Raw genomic sequence first — 22,878 nt, forward strand, 5'->3', positions numbered from 1 at the left:
ACACACACATGTCTGTCGTGTTGCATCTTGTCTGGAGTAGCACCTGCAGCCATAAGGGGCCGCGGTGCAAACAGGTGACACTTCCTGTTTCCTGTTTTGAAAAGCCCTCCGACCACCTAACCTCCGTGGACACACACAAAAACACACACACCCCCCAGTGGCCCCAAGGTCACTGCACGAAGGCCCTAGACAAAAGACGAGCTTGTGGCTATGGGAAGCATAGTTTGTGTGTGTGTGTGTGTGTCTGTTTGTCTGAGCCAGCCAGTGTATGTTTGTGTGTGTATGCATATGTGTGTATGCATATGCGTGTGTGTGTGTGTATGCGTATCTACTTTAGGTGTATGCCTTCTGTATGTGTGTCTGAGTGTGTATACTATCTACTTTATGTGTGTTTGCGTATGTATCTACTGTAGGTTTATGTGTAGGTATCTACTGTAAATATGTATGTATTACTGTATGTGTGTGTGAGTGTGTGTGTGTGTGTACAGAGGGGGGTCAGGGGTGTGTTGGGGTGGGGGTGGGGGATGGGGGGGGGGGTCGTAGCTAGCGGCTGTTAGCAGCAGGACAATCGGCAGCGACAAGCCGCGCGGCGCGGGGGGAAATCGATCAGACAGACCCAGGGAGAGGCGGGTGCAGACGCGGGACAGCTATCCAATCGCATCCCTCCGATCACCCGCCCCTCGCTCTAATGGCCCTGACAGCGAGCCGGGGCGAGCGAGCACGGCAGCACAGTCCCTCTCTCTCTCTCCCGCGCGCCCTCGTCGCGGCTCAGCGGCCGTATGCTAATGAGACGGATTGTCTCCCAGGATAAAAAAAAAAAAGATAAAAAACATGGCGGAGTGTTGAAACGGCACTCGCTGGCAGCGTGAAGCACAGCCAGCTCGTCCGGGTAGGACTGCTGGGAGTGTTCAGGTCATGTTTCACACACACACTCATATACACACAGACACACACACACACACATATATAAAACACACACAAACACACACATACAAACATACACACACATTACACACACCACCGAGGCACGCTCTCTCCGCACGCCCATTCGACCACGACTCACAGCGACACAGTTCACTGTTTTATTCACTTTTTAACCTAAAAAGGTCCGGACTGGATAATGTAGGAGCTAGGTGGTGGACTCCAGAGGTCTGGTTAGAACGGATAATGTGAACTGTTTAAGGCTTTGCCTTTTATTAATAGTTATATTAAAATATATATTAATGCATATTATAAGTATTATTTATAATAATTCTTCTTATTAATGTTATTATTATTATAATTATTTTAAGAATACATTCCTTGTTTTTAGATCCGCCTGTCAATAATATTAATCAAAATGTTCATAATTCATCCTTGATTATTTGTTTTGATTCAGGTTTAAATATGTATGATTGTTCATAAGGATTGATAATTGCACAAAAGAGGGGAAATTATTAGAATAAATATTTCAGAAGAAACAGTACCAAATATTCTGTCTCAAATAAATTCCCTTACAATTGCTTTTAATTTAACATTCCTTAATAGGCTGTAAATTAACAGATTCCAGTGGTTTCAAAATGACATTGCAACTTCTGTAAAACCTTCCAGAACCTTTAGAATATCCAGTCTTCTGTTGACGATCGCACAATGGCTGTTTCCGAAACAGGCTTCACAATAAAATACCATCAAGTACATTCCTAAATTATGAAATCTACTGATGGTATAAAAAGTAGTTTTCCATTACTGGAAGAGGAATATAATATCTCCCAATGCATTATATTTTATTATATTATATCACAATGTTGTCTCATGTAGCTTCAGGAATATGATTTTGTAATAATGTTGATATATATATATATATATATTTCTTACAACCGTATATTAAGGTGGAATCCTATTCTACGTCATATAAATAAACCTTTGTGGAGCTATGGTATACTACAAATAGTAGTCTGTGACTGCAATTAAATTAATTTCAGCTTGATTTATTTGAGTGAATAATACTACTAATAATAACAATAATAATCTGTCTTTTTTATCTGCATTGTACTATACAATAATAAATGTGATATGACTCTTGGGATTACCTCCGATGCAGATCAGCCCTAAGGCCGGTATTAACTGCTGGGAAATCTCCAAGTCAACTGTCGTATCATGTAGCATGGCTAGCTAACGCGCTCTCTCACTCCCCCGGGACCTAATGGCTCCTGGATGTCGTTCTATCAATGATCTTTTATCGGAAGAGCTAGCCAGACAGGCAGCAAGTTCAAACTGGGTTGGAATGTACTTGAATACTTGTACTGTTATTAATTGTACATTTCAAACTATTTTTACGTTACAGGAGTAATTCTATATTGGGGAGGGGAAACTACTTAATTAGTTTCCTCCTCTGGACCTTCCCAAAATTGTTTAATGATTGTACTTGAACTATGGAAGTACGGTTTAATTGTACTATTATATCGGGGTATTATAAAGCACACATCTCTGAGGAGCTAGAGAGTGTAGGATACTTGAATATTAAAGTACAAAAAAAAAGTCTATGAACGTAGATGGCCAATAATTCCTGTTCCTGTCTCGTCCTGTGTGTTTCTCTCTTCAGGCGAATGGCGGATGGCAGGACGCGGCCACGCCCTCCTCTGTGACATCACCGACGGAAGGACCTGGAAGCGTTCACTCAGACACCTCCAACTGATCCCAGCCCTCCTCATCCCATCTTCTTAACCTCACCCTCTCCCCCCTCCCCCGAGTCCGGACTGATGAAGGTGGCGTATGTGAATTCACAGCAGCAAACCTCTGGGGGCTTGGAATCTTCTAGAACAATGTGGTCATGCCATTACAAACTAAATATTTTTTTTCTCGGCCGTCTCCTCCACGTTAAGGGTTTTGTACAGTTTCCTCATTGCCACGACGACCCCTCGACATCGCCATCTTTTTATTGGTCCAATCGCGTTACGTCTCGCCCTCTGAGAACCAATAGCAGTACACCGGCCCCAAACCCACCCTGGATCTCACACTACCTCGATTGGAAAAAAGCAGAACCAACACGCTTGATCATTTTAAATACTTCAAAATCAACTTTTCTTTTTTTTATTTAATATACTGAAATCAATAATACCTACACATAAGTTTAAGGGTGTATCTATAATTTTTCATTTAGTTTTTACACCACCATATGTTTGTCCGTCGTGCCAAAGTTGACCTGGAGGTGTTTTTTGATAAAGTTATGTTGTGTACTCTGGTTACTTGTACTTATTTAAGGTAACATTTTGTTTTAGCTGTGAAAACAGTAGTATCTTTATATCCAAACTTCAGCATTTATTTGATATATTTGTATTCCAAAAGATGTACAACGAGTGGTGGCATAAATCATTTTATATTTTATTTCTAGTGTACTTTATTATCGGCTTTATTATCCCAGTAAATATACAACTTTTTCTTTTGGTTCTGTAATTGTATTTTTTGCATCGCAAGCATAACAACTTTAGCGAGTTTAGAAAAAGGATTGACTCGATACACTCAACAAATGACCAAATTTAAACCCATCCTAAAGCACAATAAAGTGTGTATTGTTTCAACGTAACTGTGTTTGCTGAAAAGGAACAACTGAGTGGAATACTATCATCAAGAATATACATAATAGTACTCATATACGGAGCAATAATGTACATATACTACAGTACCAACTCTTTGTCCGTGTGCATTACTGCGATCAATACTTTAGCCAAATACTGCTGGTAACCAAATCCATATGTGGGCAAAATACTAGGTTGGGTTTTTCATTTGACCCATGTCAGGTTTTGGGAAACGGCGTCATAGGAGTCTAGCTCATAGCATGTCTTCTAAAAAATGTTTAATTTTGGTATTCTTTTGGTGCTGAAATTCAAACGGGGTTGTCCTTTATTTTGTTTTTTATAATAAGACATTCATGGAAAAACCTGTCAAAATGTAAATTTGAGATGTGTGAGCTTGGGCTGTGTGTACAGTATAGTATTCGGTATGACACATATACATCATCACAACTATGTGTCCTACAGATAGCCAACACATACCATACTTTGATACCAAAAAAAAAGAAATGACTTGGATTTGTACGACCTACACGTTGTCACGTCAGCTCACCAGACCTGTGGATTTGTGAAGGATTTAAGCGTTTATAAAGTACTAGAGAGTATCCACAGAAATTCTCTGTTTCCCTGCACTGAAGGCCAACAAGAAGTAGCAGGTCTGACAGGAAGTAGAGAGAGAGACTCTGATCGCACACAGACTCAGACGCTGTTTGGATATATTTTTATGCCTCTGAGTTGTAAATGACTTGTCATCTCTTTTTCTTCATTTCGCTCTTCTGTCGCTTGGTGACGGGACCGGGTTTTATTTTGTATGCCAACATATGTCGACTAGCCCTGGGAATGCGCTATATATATTTGTAGATATGCACCTTTACTCTTGATTTACATGACATTTTCAATTTGGACCGTATTCAGTTTTTTAAAACTATATAGCAGCCAAATGTTTTACCGACAAATAAACAGTAGTCCCTGTCTCTTGATCCTGTTTTTAACATGAACACACACACACACACACACACACACACACACACACACACACACACACACACACACACACACACACACACATACATACAGACACACACCCACACAGTCTTAATTGTTACTGTCCTAATAGTTACTGGTGTGCTCAAAAGGTTTAACATTGCCCTGTGAAATGTTTTGGTATGCTTCGTTTTAATTGAAATCCCCTCAAATAATTACAAAAAAACCCAGAAACGATTCAAAACTGATACAATCCAGAGGTCAGAATGTCAGACTAGCCTCACTATTTTTAATGATGGGTGAAAACGATTATGTTTTTTTCATGGACGCTGTTGGGCGATGAGGTGGGGATTATTGATTCTAAATCGACTGTATTCATTCTGATTATTCAGAATTCAATTATTGGTTTACCTACCTATTGATTAGTTCATGCACTATAGTAATGATTTGAACTCATCTGTCACATGATGAAATAATGAGACCTTTCCAAAATGGCTGACCTTTCACATCGCCTGTCAAATCAAATATGGAAGCTTCATGTAATGTCGCTTTTAGTTTTTCTAAATAAAAGTAAAATAGGACCTTTAAAAAAAGGAGAAAGTACAATTTGTAAAACATTAAATGTTTTATTTGTTGCATGTCTTTTGTTCTTCAATAAAATAACGTACTACGGTGTATTGAATGTTACTTACGTTTTTTATAAGGAAAAGAGTGAATTTTTTGGACCCTTTTTTTTCTTGGCGATTTGATCTTTTATCTCTACATCTGTACATAGGTATCACATACAGTTCTTGTCTTTTTGATTCCAACTTGTTTTTTCCTGTGGAGGAGAATTAGTTGAAAAGGTGTTTTAAGGTTAAAAGGTGTCTTCATTTCTACTGGCGATGAATATTCCAAATAAACCGTTTCTTTTGTTGCATATGTTGCCGTTTTTGTCTTTGTTTATGAGCTCTAGCTCATATTTGACCTTGAACTCATTTGTATAGTACATTTTACCTTAAACTGTTAAGAAACTACTTCTAAAATAACTTTTGAACGGTGCCCATATTCAAATAACTCATTCAAAGTTTTTCTATAAAAGTGGTGTGTTTCCTCCTCTGGGCCTGTGGGTTGTTGGGGTCAAGTTAAGGAAAAAGCTTACACATTGCTAGGCTACACATGGTAGCGCCTCATACCCCTGGAGAACATCGCACATCCTCACACTTTAACCCAACACCCCATAGCCTATAGTCCGGGCCCGCGTTCGCTCTGAGCTAATGTAGCGTTAGCAGCTTAAGTAGCGTCGGAGCTACTCGTAGGTGTGAAGGGGACATTTTCACAGTTTGTCATTTTTCACTTTTACTTTCGCTAACACGGTGAAGGCTCTGTGCTTCAGGCCGACAGAAATGCTTCTCCTCCCCCCACCCACGCTCTCAACACCCCCAATCCACCCCCCTCCCCCCCACCCTGCGTCACCACCCCTGCCTCCCTCGGAGGCATGGCTAATGTGTCGTGGTTTCCACAAAGAGGCGGAATGTACACTTATCTCTCTCCTCCAGATAAACGAGACGCGAAGTGTGATTCTACCCCCAGCCCCACCGCCAATTCTCCATCTCATCCGTTTTCTGCCCCTTACACTGAGACTGGGGGGACATAAGTAATAGTAGGCCTAGTAGTAATTGCAATATATTGAAGTCTTACAGCGGTGTTGTGGTGTGGATGGGAGAAGGTCTAGTATAAGTAGTAGTAGATATAGACTCATGTTGCAGTATTCAGCAGTAGTGCTAATAAACAGTAGGAGGAGAATTTAAATATATATTTCTTACTGCTATTATAAGTGTTCCTTCAAAAGTAAAGGTTACAATGACATTTCGTAACCTATAGTTTCAATCGATGCTAACATTTAAAATGTGAAAAGTCAATTATAGTAATAGCAATAAATACATTTGGAAAAGCAGATATGGTTTTACTATTCTGGGGTTGGATTCAATATTTTCTTTGGATTGTTTATTAATGTAAAACACGTATCCTTCGTTATTGAAACTAAAGCATCTGTGCTTCGGATAATTGTGACCGTTTAGCCAAATAGCAGTTGACAAATAGCTAAGACAGCAAATCGATCCCCCTACCGGTTAAGTAGCACATGGCACATGAGAATGTATAAAATCGTTATAAAATACATTATGAAAATGATCTAAATCCACCTCGGCAGATGAGTCTCAGGGAAAGTCACATTATATCAATGACAATAATAAGGATCACAACAAAGTATAGGTCTACATCACTTAGGAAGCAGGAGGCGCATCGGCCACCCCTGCCTGCCGGCGCAATTACGCACGTGGCACTGCATCTCACTGCATCCCAAACACGCCTGGAGGAGAGGATATAGCGACCCGAAGACGTCTTGTGAAGGTCTTGGGGGCACGAGATAATTAGTCCTCAAGTTCAACTCGCTGAAGAAACCACGGACCTCCTCCATGCTCAAGAACATGTAGTGCATTCTGATGCGCATTTGTTAGCAAGAAATTGTATGACGCCACTGGCTGACTATTTTGTGTTTGTTGTTAATGTCGCAGTTGATCAAAAATATAGTTTTTATAATTTGTATCGGTAAAAAAAAAGGTGGTGAAAAAAGTAAGTCCTTTTAATTCGACACTGTTGTGGGTGTGTAGGATACAGATTTCAAATTTGGAACTGGTTCAGATTGGCAAAGAGCTGCACGTCGTTGGAATGACTCGGTTGTCCGTCGCCTCACCACCACCCACCACAGATCTGCAATGAATTCCTCTAATCAAAAGTTCCACAAAGCTGACACCCTATACGCCATCGCTGCTTTTAATATTTATTTATTAAGGTCTAGGAAATTATGTTTGCCAAAAACATGTTGTCGAACATTGTGGGAGTTTGGGTTTAGTTCGTTCTTCTATGCGCGCCCGAAGCTCCTATTCGTCTTAAAAATTGGCCTCAATGTGCAATTTTATATGGAATACATCCACCTCGAAACTTAACATTTTTAAAATGACATGAAACAATGTCCAATAATGTCTTGATGTGTTGCCAGTGCCCTGCACGTCGCAGCTAGTGTGATTTATTCCCTATATGAAGATTTGACTGCTGGGTATTGCTGGCTTGTGTCCCCTGCTAAAGGCTCTTAATGTCATTTAGGAGGCAGCTGTCGGCTCGCGTTTCCCTGTTATCTAACCTGCAGCCTAACCGAGATGTCTGCCACATGCACCACATGCCCCGATCTCACACACACACACACACACACACACACACACACACACACACACACACACACACACGCACACACACACACACGCACGCACGCACGCACCATTACACATCCGTGGTGCTTATGAATGGAAATGTGCATTAAAACGGAAGGTGGCTTGGTAAATTATGTGTATAAATTGTTGCCTGAGTCCACAGGCTCTATACGACAGTGCAACAAGACTGACCCCTGATGGTGTGTCCGTTTAAGCTGCTGTAGACGTCCAGCTATTAAGATGTCATGTCAATAATAAATATCCGCAAAAGGTGAGGTGAACATTGAGGATAATAACTTCATTAGGCTGTATAGGCCTATATATTATATTTGATTGAAGAGTAAGCCTGCTTTTCTAAATAGATAGGCCTATATTAAATACCAAAACATATAAGAAATCCAGGCTAAAAGTGATTTGTTCCAGCCTATTAATTTTACGATTGGTCTCCTCTTTGTCCATACACACAATTTTGGGAAAAGTTTTCATGAACTCGTATTTCGTATTCGTTTTTAATTCGTTTTTTTTATACGCTGCACATCTCAGAGAATGAAGGTACAAACCACCCAAAAAAAAGTAATGCGTGCCATCCCATGATCGTCCAAAAACTCAACTAGGGGCCTACTCATTGTCAGGGGCTCTAAGGGAAGAATACGTCTATATTGTCCGTTACAGGACGGTTTCTAGTTAGAAATGTCATCGCTGCTGAATGCAGGGCGACCTCGCCCATCTTTGAGCCGTCTTAGCAGCGACGGCGACACGTCTGGCGCGGCCGGGGACAGAGGGCGTATGTAGGTCAGCCCCGGTCCCGCCGCGTCCCGTGAACGCACGGCGGTCGACGTCCTTTTGCCGTCACGGCGGCGGCTCAGCGGGACAGGGATTGGAGTGGACAGACGCGAGAGCAGGGAGAACCCCCCTACTCACACGTCAGCATCAAGTCCCCCCTCTTGTATATTAAACACTTTGACATTATCAGGCCAGCCACGGCGATGTCCACACACATTACCCTCACACCACCCCTCTTGTTACTCTCTGCATAAAGAGCAGGATATAGCGGAGTATACAGGACCAGTGACACATGGTCCTATCCGATAACAGTAAACACAACACAAGGAAACACGTGAGCCTAATGGACCACCTCCTATTAATATCATATTGGTTTTAGTAATACAATTGAATAATCAAATTCAATTGTCAAGAGTATTAATGCACAATAAATACGATTTACGTTTTGTTTAGAATACACATTAGTCCATTGGCATGGTTGCAATTTGCAAGCAAGGTCTTTTCAGCCTTTGAAAATAAGTATATTTTATGTCACCTGTTTGCAAGTGCAATGGCTTTTGAATATCACAACATACCGAAATGATTTGCGGTTACCTTTACCTTTAACTGTAAAGGTTGCAAAATCGAATGTCTTAAAACGTGGATTATGATTCCATTAAGATTGGAAAATCACTACAGAAAAGACACTACATACTGTCCAAGGATGCCAAGAGCAGCAATCAGTTGAAACGTGGGATTTTACCACCACCTAGTGGCCGATTAACCACAACACAAACGTGTGATTTTAAACGCAAGAACGATCGTTTGGGTGTAAATATTTATTATGTAACAGAAATATCAGGCATATAAAAAGAAACAATATTGATATTCCTTTTTGTGGTAGGGTACAGGAAGCAGAGTAACTATGAGTGACTAGTTGTAAGGAGTAGTTGAAAAATAGCTTCTCAGCGGTTGTATGGATGCATAGAGCCGGAGGCTGACTTGATGTTGGTCTTTATGCTGCTTGGCATCTTCCCTGTAAGTCATGGAAAAAAAACCTACATTGAGCTTTTTTATTCTACAAATAGTATAAAAAGAGATACAGTATATCACAGAGTATATTGGTATATCTATAGTCACAATTGGGGAGCTGAAATGTAAAACGCTGACAGTTCAGTATGTTAAACGTGACCACGACGATACCTGGTTGTCCTGACGCCCCACCGATGGTGACCTGCTGCAGGGTGGGGCCTCCACCCATCATGGGTCCCTGTCCAGGGGCTCCTGGGCCCGGGGGCCGGCACTTGGAGAGGCCCTTCCCGAACGCCACGGCCCCCACCAACGCCAGGGTGTCGGCAGGGTTGAAAGAGGGCTTGCTCTGCCGTATCGCTGAAAGAAGAGGTGGAGGAGTAAGGTCACGGTTATAATGGTCTTAAAAAGGCTGATGGGTGGGTTCTCTCAAGGTTCAAAGATGTGTGGAGGGCAGTGTAGTGGTGGCTAGGGTGTTCGACGCCAAGCTGAAAAGGTACTTGGTTCGATCCCCCAGGGTACACCAACTAACCTATAGGCGTACTTCAGCAAGACGCACCCTAAAATCTACCTCCTCCTCAATGTCTCTCTACCGTTTAACCCCTAACGGTTCATTAATGACCGGTCTCTGTGAAGTATAACCCTAACCCCTACCCCTAGTCTTACCCTAACCCCTACCGTCTCCTTAATCACATGTATCTGTACTGTCGAACCCCTACGTGCCTCTTAAAGGGGACATATCATACCACCAGGTGTGAGTGTGATTAGCCATTACAAGCCGTTTTCAAAATGTGCAGCATTGTGACATCACAGGTGGGCGTGTCCATCTAGATGTGTGACGGATAGATGGACACGCCAACCTGTGATGACACAATGCTGCACATTTTCAAACCTGCTTGTAATGGTTAATCACACTCACACCTGGTGGTATGATATGTCCCCTTTAAGGACATGCATCTGTACTGTTTATACCCTACCTGTTTATTCATGTCATGTATCTGTACTGTTTAACCCCCATCTGCTACAAATCCTTGTAAGTCACGTCTTCTCTCAGTGTACTGTACCATTGATATCTCAAAAGATACTGTAATAAGACATAAGAGATAAGACATAACAGAGGAACTATGAGCCATATTAAGCTGGAAGGGATCCGGTGTATGATTTAAACCATTCTTGTTCGTAAACAGACCACCAAAGATGGCAGCTCTGTGTTTACCTGAACTCTCGGGGTCGCGGTCTTCCCGCGGGTTGTTCAGCTTCTCCAGCAGATTGGAGCACAGCTTGTTGAGGGTCTGAATCTGTTTCTAATGAGCAGCACACAAAAACAAAGGTTAACACCAACCATCATATAACTGTTCAGAACAAATGATACACCAAACAGCTGCTGCAGTAGCTACGTCGATGCAACTTCAATGCCCTTTGCTAGCTTAGACGGTCCTGTGTCTGATAATTCTTTAGAATGTGAAGAAGATGTTTGGTACTAATTAAAGGGTAATTCCGGTGTAAAATGGATTTGGGATATATTTTGTATGAATATATATATATATTTTTTGTTTTTGTTTGTATTTCCATTTTACACCAGAATTACCCTTTAACATAGGCGTTAACGTCCTTAACAAGTCCATCTCCGATTTGCTTTAAGTGCTTTTTGTTTCACTGTCTGACATAAATGAACCAGAAAGTATGAAAGAAAGAGCCACCCTGAAACATTTTCTGGACAGGAATCCCAGGCATACAGCAAAAGCCTCTGTGGGCTATGCCGGCTACAAAGAGACCCAAGGTGTACCTAGTACCTATTCAATGCAGTGAAATTATAACTTGGGGTAGACAATAGGTTTATTTCAATATTTCCTTTTCATGGGATTAATAAACTACCATTTTATTTGACATTTGTTGAGCTCAAAACAAAGTCAGGACGCGTTGATCCTTACCTGGGCCGCCTCTGGGCCGAGCCGAGCCGCCTCAGCACTGAGCTGCTTCTCCATCTCCTCCACCTCCGGGTCCGGCTTCGTCCGCAAGTGGTCCGGGACGATCTCATGACTGAACACCGGCACCCGCTGCTCTGTTAGTTTCTGTGGGGACAGGCAACCATGAGGAAATTAAAGAGTAGAGGAGTTAGTGGTACTTTATTCATCCCAGGTTGTTTGTCACAGCAGAAAGGACAGAACAGGACTAGATAGATTCAACACTTTATTAATGCTTAGAAATTAAAGATGCAAGGCATGAATTAATTAAAACACTAACAATATTAATTTAAATAGCACCTTTCAAGAGCTATACAATGTACAGCCAAAAAAACAGCTGTGCATTAAGTAAAGCAAAAAACATTCTGTATGTGCAGTGCAATGCATGGATGAAAACAGTTTAGAGTATTTCCTTACAGCCAGCTCATCGTCCCGGTCAGGAGACAGCTCCAGCGGGATGATGACCTGGTTACGAAACGAGGGCGTCTTCTCGTTCCTGAGCAGCTTGTTGATGGTGTTCAGCTGCCCGGAGACTAAAGCGAAGTTGTCCAGGACAGACGGCCTGTGATACGGATTAGATTAGACGTTTGCTTGGTTTTATTGTAGGGGCAGCAAGCTAGAGAATGGACAGTATGAACGAGATTTTACCATGCCAGTCTCTCAAATTCGTTTTCCAACTTGTAGATGAAGTTGTGGAGAGCGTTTTTGAGATGTGCGACACGAGAAATCAGCAAATCCACGGACGCCTCCAGTTGCTTCTCCTCTCGCTGCTTTTGAATCAACATTCAAGACATATATGAACGGAAAAGTGCGAACAAATCTTGATATTAAATCGTTAAAAGCAACACAAACGAACTGCAATTTTGATCTGAATGGAAGGCGACGTTTATAAAGGAATTGGGGTTCGAGCATTCACAACAAATTCAAGGATTTTAAGCAAGTTTCAGAAATACAATTTACATGTTTCAATCAATATCAGATAGTTGATATCTTTATGAATTTGTTAACTTACCTGCATTTTTAAAAACGACAGCTAAACAAAATTTCAGCAGTCATATGAGACACGGATTTATAGCTGTGCTTCCTGTAAGTACCGGTCTACATCCGGTTGAGGATTTTCACACTAATGGTGTGTGCACCTGCTGTATAAATATTAGATATTTTAGTTTAACGCTATTTAACTTTACATCCGTTTTATGTTTTTTGGACATTTATGTGATTTTTCTATTTTCCATATATTTCTATATCTTAAGTAGATCTATTTACATCTGGATTAATCAAGAAATCGGAATCTGTCCAGATGTGACTTTGAAACATGCATAAATATTGGAATCTACGTGCAGTGTACCCTATCAATAAAATTGCTTCAAGTATTATGAATTGATTGTGTTCACCAATACAAAAAAGACAACAAAGAGTCAACAGATTTATCTTTATTCACATTGCTGCTGCAACTCTTTCGGTCAGCTCTTTTGTGACCAGCTCAAGGGACGCAGTATTTTCATAGGGCTAGCGGCGTGCGTTTGTCGAAATTATGCCATAAAGTGATACAGTGATGGAAAAACAGTAATTGAGAGAAGAAGTGTCTAAAACAGGCTGTCGACGTCGCCCATCTCCACTATCACAGTTTTCAGCTGGGAGTAGTAATCCACCGTCGCCTGGCCGTTCTCCCTGCCAAAGCCTGCCAGAACACCGCAGTATAAGTACTATGGAGTACTACAGTAGGATCAGTACTAAACAATGTGTCAAATACTACAATGAGATCAGTAATACACATTGTGAAGCACGACAGTAGGATCAGTAATATAATTAGACCAGTGAAGTACTACAGGAGGATCGGTACTACATATGGTCAAGTACTATCAGTAAAGTACTATGAGTTCAGTACTACAAATGGTACGCATACATTTATATTATACATTCATATATACATTGTGAGGTACTACAGTAGTATTTATACCAACCATGGTGAAGTCCTAGGAGTTGGATCAGTACATCACCTGGTAAAGTTACTTTACTGTACAGTTGCTAGGGTCTAGTATAATGCTATGTTAAAAGAACATCCTATTCACTGAAGCAAAACATGGTATTGAACAACAAGCTAATACTAGAGAATCAGACTGCGCTTTTATTTTGACGAACACCAACGTGTAACAAATACAAACAAAACTGTTTGACTGGCAGGGTTCCTACTGGAGGGGAGGGTCTCACCTGACATCTTGTACCCCCCAAAGGGCACCTCCACGGGGGAAATGCTGTAGGTGTTGATGTAGCAGGTTCCAGCCTCCAGGTTGGCAGCCACACGATGAGCGCGGGAGATGTCCCTGTTGGGTGCAAACAGACCCGGCCTCTCATGACTACACATCACAAATGGGTTGAGACAACAGCTTACAGAAGGAACATGATGTCACAGAGATGGATCTTAAGAGGCGGGTTAGACTCTGCCTAGCGGTCCATTCGGAGCTCTCCATTTGGATACACACCACACCAGAAATGTGTATGTATATCCAAATTGCATAGTCGAAAGAATGAATGCTATGCCAAACATACTTTAGGGATGATATCATTGTGTAATAGCACAGCATTACACAATGAAGAAGGAAAAAGCATGAGACATATAGTGACTCAGAAGTAGGGGTAAAATGGGAGCACCGCTCTTGTGCAACAAATCGAACGTTGCAACCGTTTCCACAGTTCTTTCGCCAATCGGTTAATCATCAACCTCCTGAGTCCTCCTGAAGGTCAGTGGGGCTGGCTGTATGTGAATATTAAAATATGATATTGTCAGGCGTTCAGGAGTTAACACCTGGCAGACTGAAAAACAGACAGAAAGACAGACAGACGAACAGATTGGGGAAAACGCTGGAGGGCTGCAAAGTGTTTTTTGCAGCCAAAGGAATGCAGTTATAGCCTCCGGTTAGCGCGAAGAAGACAAGCAGAGGATAAGGCCCAGTCCACATGGAGCCGAAACGGGGGAAAACGATCTGGTTTCGTTTTATGCGGTTCAGGAATATCTCCGTAAAGATGGAGTCATTGCGAAACAGCATAGATCTGTAGAAACAATGTAGTACACCTTCCAGGCCCATCAGGGGCGCTGCTTCTGCTACAGAAATCCAGAGAAGAAGAGGCGAGCATGCGCATAAAGGCTGCCCGTTGTTTACAAAGACGCCGCGGGCTTAAGAGTCATTGGCTAGAGGGTCGAGGGGTGGGGCGATGACGTCATGGTTTGCGGTTTCAGGCGTCCACACGAATCCTAACACGAAACCGCATAGGTCCGGATAGATTTGGAACCACCTCCGAGGGTGGTTTCAAATCTATGCGTTTTCGGGCAGCGGATTCGCCGGCTTCGTCTGGACGGAAGGCCGAACCGCACAAGACTTATGCGGTTTCGCCAAAAAAAACGGCTTTGTGTGGACGGGGCCTAAATCCATCGGTCTGTTGTCGGATTGAGTGTCTTTGAGCGGTCCAAATGACGGTCTGACCTGGTGAAGACTCCGGAGGCTAGGCCAAATGTTGTGTTGTTGGCCCTCTGCAGGACTTCCTCCTCAGTGTCGAAGGGCAGAACAGACATCACAGGGCCAAAGATCTCCTCCTTCACGCAGGTCATGTCGTCCCTGCAGTTATCTTCACGTTGGGGGAGAAGACGAAAAACTGTTTTACACTCCGCCCAAGTGTTGTTTCAGGGAAAATAACAAAACATATTCCAATAATAGTAATTCTATTTCGTCCTAGCAGTCATTTTGTCACTGAATGTTGGTAAGGAGCAGGTAGTGTTTAGGGCGTCTTGATCAAGCATGCCCACGGGTAGGCTGTAGACATTGGGATTTGTACCCCAAACCTTTCTGCTTGGAGTCGAACAACCTAACCACTAGTCTATCCACTAAATATTATGTTGAAGAACAGACCAAGAACACAGGGGGACATGAAGTAGCCGTTCTTCAGTTTGGGGTCACTGGGGGTAAACGGTTCTCCGCCACAAAGAACCCTCGCTCCCTGCAACAAAGTAGAAGAGATATCATTTATTGATTTATTAACAGCATCAAGAGGTGCTGTACTGGAATGAGCCAGTTCACAATCAGATCAGATAAGGATTGCACAAGTCTTGGGAGAGCACCAGTAAACATTGACTTCTGTGATTAATCCAACGATGAATCGCTCTGCCACAAAACTTTGTTGTCTAATTCCCTCCACATCTCTGACTAGCTTCTGTTGTTCTAAAATGCCTTGAAGGTAGTTTAGAAATGTGTTTGTATTGTATCAATGTATTCTACTGTATTGTATCAATATCTGTAATGATCCTAACGCATCTGATAATCTGAGTTTAACCAATCTAATAATCTCAACAGATCAATTAAAACACATCTGACAAACTGAGATCAACTGATGGATCTAAAACAACATCTCACAGTCTCATCACACCTCTTTCTTGGCCTGTGTGATGAAGCCCAGGACCTTGTCCAGCTGGGGCTTGCTGATAAGACCCCCCATGCGGGTCTCGGTCAGCAGGGGGTCTCCCACGACGATGGCCTTGGTCCTTTTCACCACCTCCTCCAGGAACTGGGGCATGATCTCCCGCTGAACAAACACCCGGGTTCCATTGGTGCAAACCTGTTTCACCAAGGATCAGATTGAAAAGTTGATTGACAGGTCCAAATCCTTTAAGGAGTGCTAGATGCATTTATCTACAAAGCACCCTAGTAGAACACAAAACAGATTGAGGGTGGGCGTTTACCCAGCAGAGCACCTTAGAAAAGGTCTGCTCTGAAGCATAGCCATGGGTCTGGCTGTATAGTTTGTCATTCTACTAGTGGCAGGCTGGGCTGACTAAACATTAACTTACTGCACTTTCTGCTAAACTCTATCACCAGATAAATGAACAATAGAATACCTCAGTCTGGTCACTAACATGCCATCTCGAAGGTCAAACATTAAGATTGAATTAGTTTAAGGCCCTAAGGAAGACTTTAATTGTTCCTTTAAAGCTAGTGTAGCATAAATACCTACGCATAAAACCTCTTCAAAACCAACACAACAAAACAGCACCAAATGGCTATCAGATCTCAAAAAACAGGAGAATAGTGAGATAATTCTCAATACTCGATCAGTAAAACTTCCTTTACCACACACTTCTAACCTCAAGCTACCTACAGTGTCTTCAGATTTATGTGAAGCCCAGTTCCTTCCAGGCCCCGAAACTACTGGACTACATCCTACCTGGCCCTGGGTCAGAAAGTTGGCCATCAGCGCCCCCCGGACAGCGTTCTCCAGCTCACAGTCCTTGAAGATCAGGAGTGGAGACTTTCCCCCCAACTCCAGGGTCACATGCTTCACCGTCTTGGCTGACATTTCCATGACCTGGGGAGATCCAACGACAAACACATCCACTGACTGTCACCAAGGTCCAGACTACTCTTCTGAATCAGTTACCTGAACACAGTTTCAAACTTCTTCCATTCCACAACATTTTGATACCAGCATCAAACCAAAAGGTTTTGATCCCTGGTTTGAAAAGATATGGGGTTAAGGCAGACCTCATTATTAAGATAGTAGGGCTGGGCGATTAATCAAATTTTGATCGCGATTTCGATTTTGGCGTCAAACAATCACAAAATTAACATAATCAAGTTTTTTTTTGTTTTTTTTAATGTTTTATAGAAAGGGCGGAACAGCTTGATACATATCTGTACATCATTTTAGATTGGAACATTTTCTTTTTGACCATTTTGTGTATTTTTTGAAGGCGAAATTTCAAAGTTCTCAGTTACAAAAAATAAATCTGAGAGACATGCTAAATAAATACATGTTTTCAAATTAAAAAAATAATCGTTTGAAAAATCGTGATTACGATTTTTCCCATAATCGAGCAGCCCTATAAGAAAGCAGACGAAATTTAACAAAGATTCCCCCAAGATTCTTACTGAACTTTCTGCTAAACTCTCTATAAAAGGTGCGCAGCTGCGTACCTTTTTGCCGGTAGGCACGCTGCCGGTGAAGGACACCTTGGCCACGTTGGGGTGGTGGCACAGCAGGCTGCCGGTCTCCGCTCCGCCCTGAACCACGTTCACCAGGCCCACGGGGACCCCTGCCTCGTGGAAGATCTCTGCTAGGATCACTCCCGTCACAGGGGTCATGGGGGAGGGCTTGAAGACCACGGCATTGCCTTTTGGTGGATGGTTGCGTGGGACGGGGGGATGCATAGTGAATGAGAAGGAGAAGATACAAGTCCATATACATCCCACTGCAATACAAACTCTACACCTTCTTCCACCCAGATAGTGACTTGTGTTGTGTCATGTCTATATGTATTGAGGTATAGATGGACTTTGACTGTCGTTGTCTTGTTTTCTAATGATTCTGGTTGTTCAAATGTGCGTGTTGAATCCGGTGAAGTGGTAGCACTGTGAGAGCGTCCTGATCTCTGAGATCCTATTCCGTTTCTCTGTGCAGATCAGTCTGGCTTTGAGCCTGTTGAAAGCCTCTTCCAAAAAATAACGAAATGATGGGACCAACCAGCACTAGCGGGGAAGTATGATAAAACAAAACAAAGCTCAGGGGAGAGCTTCTTTTCACGGAGCGACGAATTATGTCGAATCTCAAAACAAAGAAAGAGCAGGAAAAAACCTGACCAAATAGGACTCAAGCCTCAACACAAAAATAAGAAATAAATAAAATAACACACAAACAAACACAGACTGACCACAAGCGAGAGCTGGGGCACACTTCCAGGCAGCGATCATGAAGGGGTAGTTCCAGGCCAGGATCCCCGCGCACACACCCAAGGGCTCCCTCCTGGTGTAGGCAAACGCCCCCCCAGGGAGCTGGATGTGCTGGCCTACAAACACACACACACACACACACACACACACACACACACAAGTTATAGGAGGTGTCTTATTTTATACCATGTATAGCTGTAGTTACAGGTTCTACTAATAGGGTTAGGTTATAGTTCAAGATTTGGGTTATATTAGAATATGCTTCTAAGTTAGGGTAATTGGTATATATGGAGCTCTAGGATAGGTTCTGGGTGAAGATATAGTTCTAGGTTAGGATTCTGGTATATATATGTAGCTCTAGGTTAGGTTTGTGGTATAGATGCAGTTCTAGGTTAGGGAAATGGGATAGATGCAGTTCTAGGTGAGGGTTCTAGGTAGTCACCTGACAGCGTCGGGGCCAGCCCAGCGTAGTACTCGATGCACTGCCAGGCAGCGTCGATATCACACTCGGCTTCGGTGATGGTCTTGCCGTTGTTGATTACCTCCAGCTTCGCAATGTTGTCTCGTCTCTCCTGCCGGCGAAAGAAGAGAATGGAAGGTTACGGCAATACAGGCAGTGCAATTAAATGCGACCCATTTTCAAAAGATGGAGTTTAAGAGTTCATGATCCTATCTTGTGTTTATAAAGAAGACATGCCTTCACCGATGACCCACCCTTCCATCACACGTGGAAAACTGTGAAGAACTGTAGCTATTGGCACATGCCTCAACCCATTTGTGTAAATGTTTTGATGAGACTCAACACTTGATTGACTGCTGTAGCAAACTGTACCTATTGATGTGTATTTCTTGTATGATAAAGTCTTTAATTATTGTATGAGGCCATATCGTCCTACACATCGTCCTACAAGGAGGTACCCAGAGAAGCCACCTAGGTTGTGTACCTTGGTGGCTTTTCTGGGCACCTCCAAAGGCAAAGGACGGAGGGTGGTGATGATAAAGCCAGTTTATTTTATGTTTTGTAGGACGATACATTGCCTGTGGCTCCATGTTGCCGTGGAGGAGATCTCTCCTAGAGTTTGTGTGGTGATGGCTGCTTTAGCCCGGGTCCATTAATGGCTCAATGTGCACCATGTGTGCAGCGAGAGTCCCATCATTCAGACTCAGCCAGCGGAGGCTGCTTAAACCAGCCATCATCCACACACACCTCCACACAGGGCCTTATGGGAAACTATTATTGGTGTAGAGCATTTGTTATGGAAGTATGATTATAAAAGTCCTCTCCTATAGAAGTACTGAATGGCCCCTCACATGACAACATAATGAGGAAATAGCCCCCCCGGCAAATATCCTCTCGGCAGAAGTACTTCCTCCCCCTGCTCTTGTACTTTCTCCTATCCCTGCTCTTGTGACATCACGGGTCCTGCAGGGTCAGTTGAAAACAAAAAGCTTTACCCTGATGATGCGGGCGGCCTCCAGCATGACTCGGGACCTCTCAATGCCAGCCATCTTGCTCCACTTCAGATAGGCGGCCTGGGCGCTCTGCACGGCCTGGTCCACCTCCTCAGCCCCACACGGAACCATCTGGCACAACACCCGCCCTGCAATGGCACAGCAGGAAGATCAGAGACGTCTTTCGCAGCTATCAAGAGCAAAAAGGCTGAATCAACTCTCATTGTATAATTGATGAATTCATACATCAACTTTTAAATTCCATTTTTTAATCCATACAATGAATTAAAAACCTATGCTGTGTTGTGTCAGGTGAGACCTGACACAACAATTACGTGATATAAATCACGAAACTGGCAAAATATTAATAACACAAGGATTTATTAAAACTCACTAATCATCAAAACTTTGTTTTACTTTTTTGAAGTGCACCTTTTTGATTTCAGAGTGGCATATCCTTTTAAAATCTTATTTTTTTTCATGAGATCTCCCTGGGAAAATATTTCCAGATTCACTGAACTAAAAAGATTTGTAACCACTGCCCCCCTACCAGTTGCAGGTTCGAACACGGGTTCTGACATGGCACCATTTTTGCACTTGATCCGACGGCCACCCCAGTAGTTGAGGTCGTCTGTGACCACGACGGATCCGGTGGATGCACTGCGCATTGAGTCAACAAGCTGGGCCATTTTGTTTTGGGCTAAATAACTTCATCAAGGGGAGAGCAGAATAGATAACACAAGATACATACTTTTGCACAAATGGTTGCGCCAAACATAGGTATACAACGGAATTTAGCTGCAAATGTTATCATAGTGTCATAATATCAGACGACAGTGCAATTAAAAGTGTACAAATAAATACATACCAATTGTGCAACTTGACCTATCAGCCACAACCCGATCCGCTAAAAGAGGGACTGCAATGTTAAACTGCTTTATACAGACGCGCACCGACACTCCTACTATTAAGCCCCGCCCTTGCATCTGTCATAACCCTACGATTGAATCTACAGCAGGATTACTGTTTTCAATTTAGGAAAATTGGATTATTATCTCAATACAGCACACGCGGTACACAACCGTGGTGAAGATAGTTTAATATTGGATATTCGAACGATATTCGGATATTCATTTCCTATGGGAAAATTGTTTTTTGCTCAATAGATTCTGAGTTATGGGACCCAGACACCCCAGACCAATGCAGACCTGTCCTGCTTCGTCGTACTAACAAGACACACCTAATTTAAAAAAACATATTTTGCACCTCCTATTCTATTTGAATTTTTAAAAAATCCCATTCATTTATATGGAAAATGGCTTTTTGCTCAATAGCTTCCGAGTTGTGGGACCTAGACACCCCAGACCAATGCAGACCTTTCCTGCTATGTGGTATTAACAAGACACACCTCACTAAAAAAATCATATTTTGCACCTCCTATTTTATTAAAATATTTTAAGAATCCCATTCATTTCCTATGGAAAATGGCTTTTTGCTCAATAGCTTCGATGTTATGGGACCCTAATACCCCAGACCAATGCAGAACTATTCTGATATACTAATCAAACACACCTTAATATTAGTTTTCCCACTTCAATTTTATTCATTTTCTAAAGATAAATGCAGAGCCTTTCTGGTATATGTGTATTTGGTTAATTTATTCATTAATTGTACTCTTTTGCACCTACTATTTCATTTAAAATATTTAAATAGCACCCTTCTTCCAGATATCAGAAAACAGATTTTTGCTTTACCTTCCACCAGGGCACCAGCAGAAGCATTGGAATGGAACAGTATTGTTTCATTCAGCATTTTGTTGCTGTTTTTCATTGACCATTTCATAATGTGAACTTACCCAAAGAACATTTACACAAAAAAAAAGGGGCTACACAAGCCCGGAACTGTGCCTACGCTGGATTGAACAAAAAGCCATTTTCAATAGTAAATTAATGGTTTGTCTTTAAAGAGGCACTATGAAAACATTAAAGTAAAATAGGAGGTGCAAAACCAGTTGCCTTGCAGTGTCCCAACTCGGGACACTTGGGGGGAGAGAGGAGAGTGATGGGGTGTATTAAGTCAATGGTAGACTACAGACTTCATATAATATTGACATCCCATACACCATTGGAAAGCTGTGAGGCTCAGGATTCCAAAGGGACTCAGCATTCCATGTCAAACTGTTTGTGTGAGTTACAATGCCCCCCCCCCCCCCAACACTGTGCTCCTCCACCTACTAGTCCTCGTACCTTTAGGAACATGCTGACACAGAATGTAGGGTATTAAAATGTCAGTAAGAGTCCATATGAAACATTAACGACATATGAAGGAAGAAGGCAACAATTTGCAAATAGTATTATAACAAATAATATATAAATCTTTGTTTGAGATGGTTGGGTTATGAAAATCATAAAACAGACTATACAGAAATTACAGAAAAAATACATATTTGTATGGTTATATCTGTTTTCTATAGCAGAACCTTTGACATGCAATCAAAGCAGTTGTCAGGAATCCACAGATTACCATTCATTTAAGACTTAACTTGTGCTTGTGCTCAGGTTCTTATTTGATTACAGTATGGATTTTTTCTCTATCTTTTCTCTATCTTCAAAAATACAATAAGAAAAATGGACATACTTTTAAATTTACATGTGTCAACATTTCGTTTATCATTCCTTACGGATCTACTTTGACATAGTCATATGGGGCTAGGGCTCAGTTGTATTTCTAAGATCACAACTATTCTATAATACCCATATTACCAAAATGTTTGTAAATGCCAGGAAGAGAAGAACAACATGCATACCTCTGTCACTCTGTTACTGTACTAGTCACAGTTATTGTGTCTGTTATATGCTGATCTACAGAGTCTCAGCTTTCCAAAGAGCCCATGCACTTGATTATGAGTATGTGAGAGCAGTGCAATATAATAGAGAAGTCAAGTCAAGTCAAGTCAGGTTTATTTATACAGCATTTATTTAACGCAATTTTAAATTGACCCAAACATCACAAAATAAAAGAAAAAATATATAGAAGATAATAAAATACGTATAATTAAATAAAAGTGAAAATAAATGAATGAATAGAATAGATAAGAATTGATGTCAAAAAGTATTATGATGGACTGAATATGATTATTGACTCGGTGAAAATACTAATACTAGGCTGATGACAC

At 41.9% G+C, this 22,878-nt stretch overlaps 3 protein-coding genes across 6 annotated transcripts in view; 1 reads left to right on the forward strand and 2 right to left on the reverse strand.

Moving 5' to 3' along the window:
- LOC307077690 (pre-B-cell leukemia transcription factor 1) overlaps window positions 1-4,520 on the forward strand; it is a 56,550-nt gene extending 52,030 nt beyond the window's left edge. For both annotated transcript variants that reach the window (XM_079739137.1, XM_079739138.1), the window contains one exon: window positions 2,582-4,520. In XM_079739137.1, coding sequence (XP_079595263.1) covers window positions 2,582-2,674 — 93 coding nt within the window. In that variant the 3' untranslated portion in view covers window positions 2,675-4,520. The remainder of the gene's footprint in view (window positions 1-2,581) is intronic.
- Window positions 4,521-9,375: 4,855 nt separating this feature from the next.
- On the reverse strand, window positions 9,376-12,632 carry med8 (mediator complex subunit 8). The gene is made up of 7 exons (XM_079739403.1): window positions 12,548-12,632; window positions 12,184-12,305; window positions 11,953-12,097; window positions 11,503-11,643; window positions 10,788-10,875; window positions 9,746-9,931; window positions 9,376-9,578 (listed from the first exon to the last, which is right to left on the reverse strand). The coding sequence occupies exons 1-7, from the start codon at window positions 12,551-12,553 to the stop codon at window positions 9,508-9,510; spliced, it is 759 nt and encodes a 252-aa protein (XP_079595529.1). The 5' UTR covers window positions 12,554-12,632; the 3' UTR covers window positions 9,376-9,507.
- Window positions 12,633-12,952: 320 nt separating this feature from the next.
- Window positions 12,953-20,627, reverse strand: aldh9a1a.1 (aldehyde dehydrogenase 9 family, member A1a, tandem duplicate 1). 3 transcript variants are annotated; one of them, XM_079740432.1, is made up of 12 exons: window positions 20,572-20,627; window positions 20,254-20,411; window positions 19,707-19,852; window positions 18,694-18,823; window positions 18,233-18,367; window positions 17,499-17,695; window positions 16,750-16,890; window positions 15,955-16,143; window positions 15,441-15,528; window positions 15,018-15,159; window positions 13,747-13,859; window positions 12,953-13,216 (listed from the first exon to the last, which is right to left on the reverse strand). In XM_079740432.1, the coding sequence occupies exons 2-12, from the start codon at window positions 20,390-20,392 to the stop codon at window positions 13,122-13,124; spliced, it is 1,515 nt and encodes a 504-aa protein (XP_079596558.1). In that variant the 5' UTR covers window positions 20,393-20,411; window positions 20,572-20,627; the 3' UTR covers window positions 12,953-13,121. The 3 variants fall into 3 exon arrangements, with proteins under 3 accessions (XP_079596558.1, XP_079596560.1, XP_079596559.1); XM_079740434.1 differs by having other exon boundaries at window positions 20,254-20,383; window positions 20,572-20,601; XM_079740433.1 differs by having other exon boundaries at window positions 20,254-20,403; window positions 20,572-20,587.
- Between the last annotated feature and the right edge of the window lie 2,251 nt (window positions 20,628-22,878).

Source organism: Pollachius pollachius (assembly GCF_949987615.1).
Source record: "Pollachius pollachius genome assembly, chromosome: 7".
NCBI lineage: Eukaryota > Metazoa > Chordata > Actinopteri > Gadiformes > Gadidae > Pollachius > Pollachius pollachius.

Excerpts from the sequence above, each read along its gene's own strand:
- med8 (XM_079739403.1), bottom strand. Across the intron at positions 11,644-11,952 it reads ACCGGGACGATGAGCTGGCT|AAACTAACAGAGCAGCGGGT; the intron begins GTAAGGAAATAC and ends CTGTCCCCACAG. Across the intron at positions 10,876-11,502 it reads TCGGCCCAGAGGCGGCCCAG|AAACAGATTCAGACCCTCAA; the intron begins GTAAGGATCAAC and ends GCTGCTCATTAG.
- aldh9a1a.1 (XM_079740432.1), bottom strand. The coding sequence starts at position 20,392 with ATGGCCCAGCTTGTTGACTCAATGCGCAGTGCATCCACCGGATCCGTC. Across the intron at positions 16,891-17,498 it reads GCGTGCCTACCGGCAAAAAG|GTCATGGAAATGTCAGCCAA; the intron begins GTACGCAGCTGC and ends GGATCTCCCCAG. Across the intron at positions 15,160-15,440 it reads CATGTCCCCCTGTGTTCTTG|ATAACTGCAGGGACGACATG; the intron begins GTCTGTTCTTCA and ends CCCAACGTGAAG.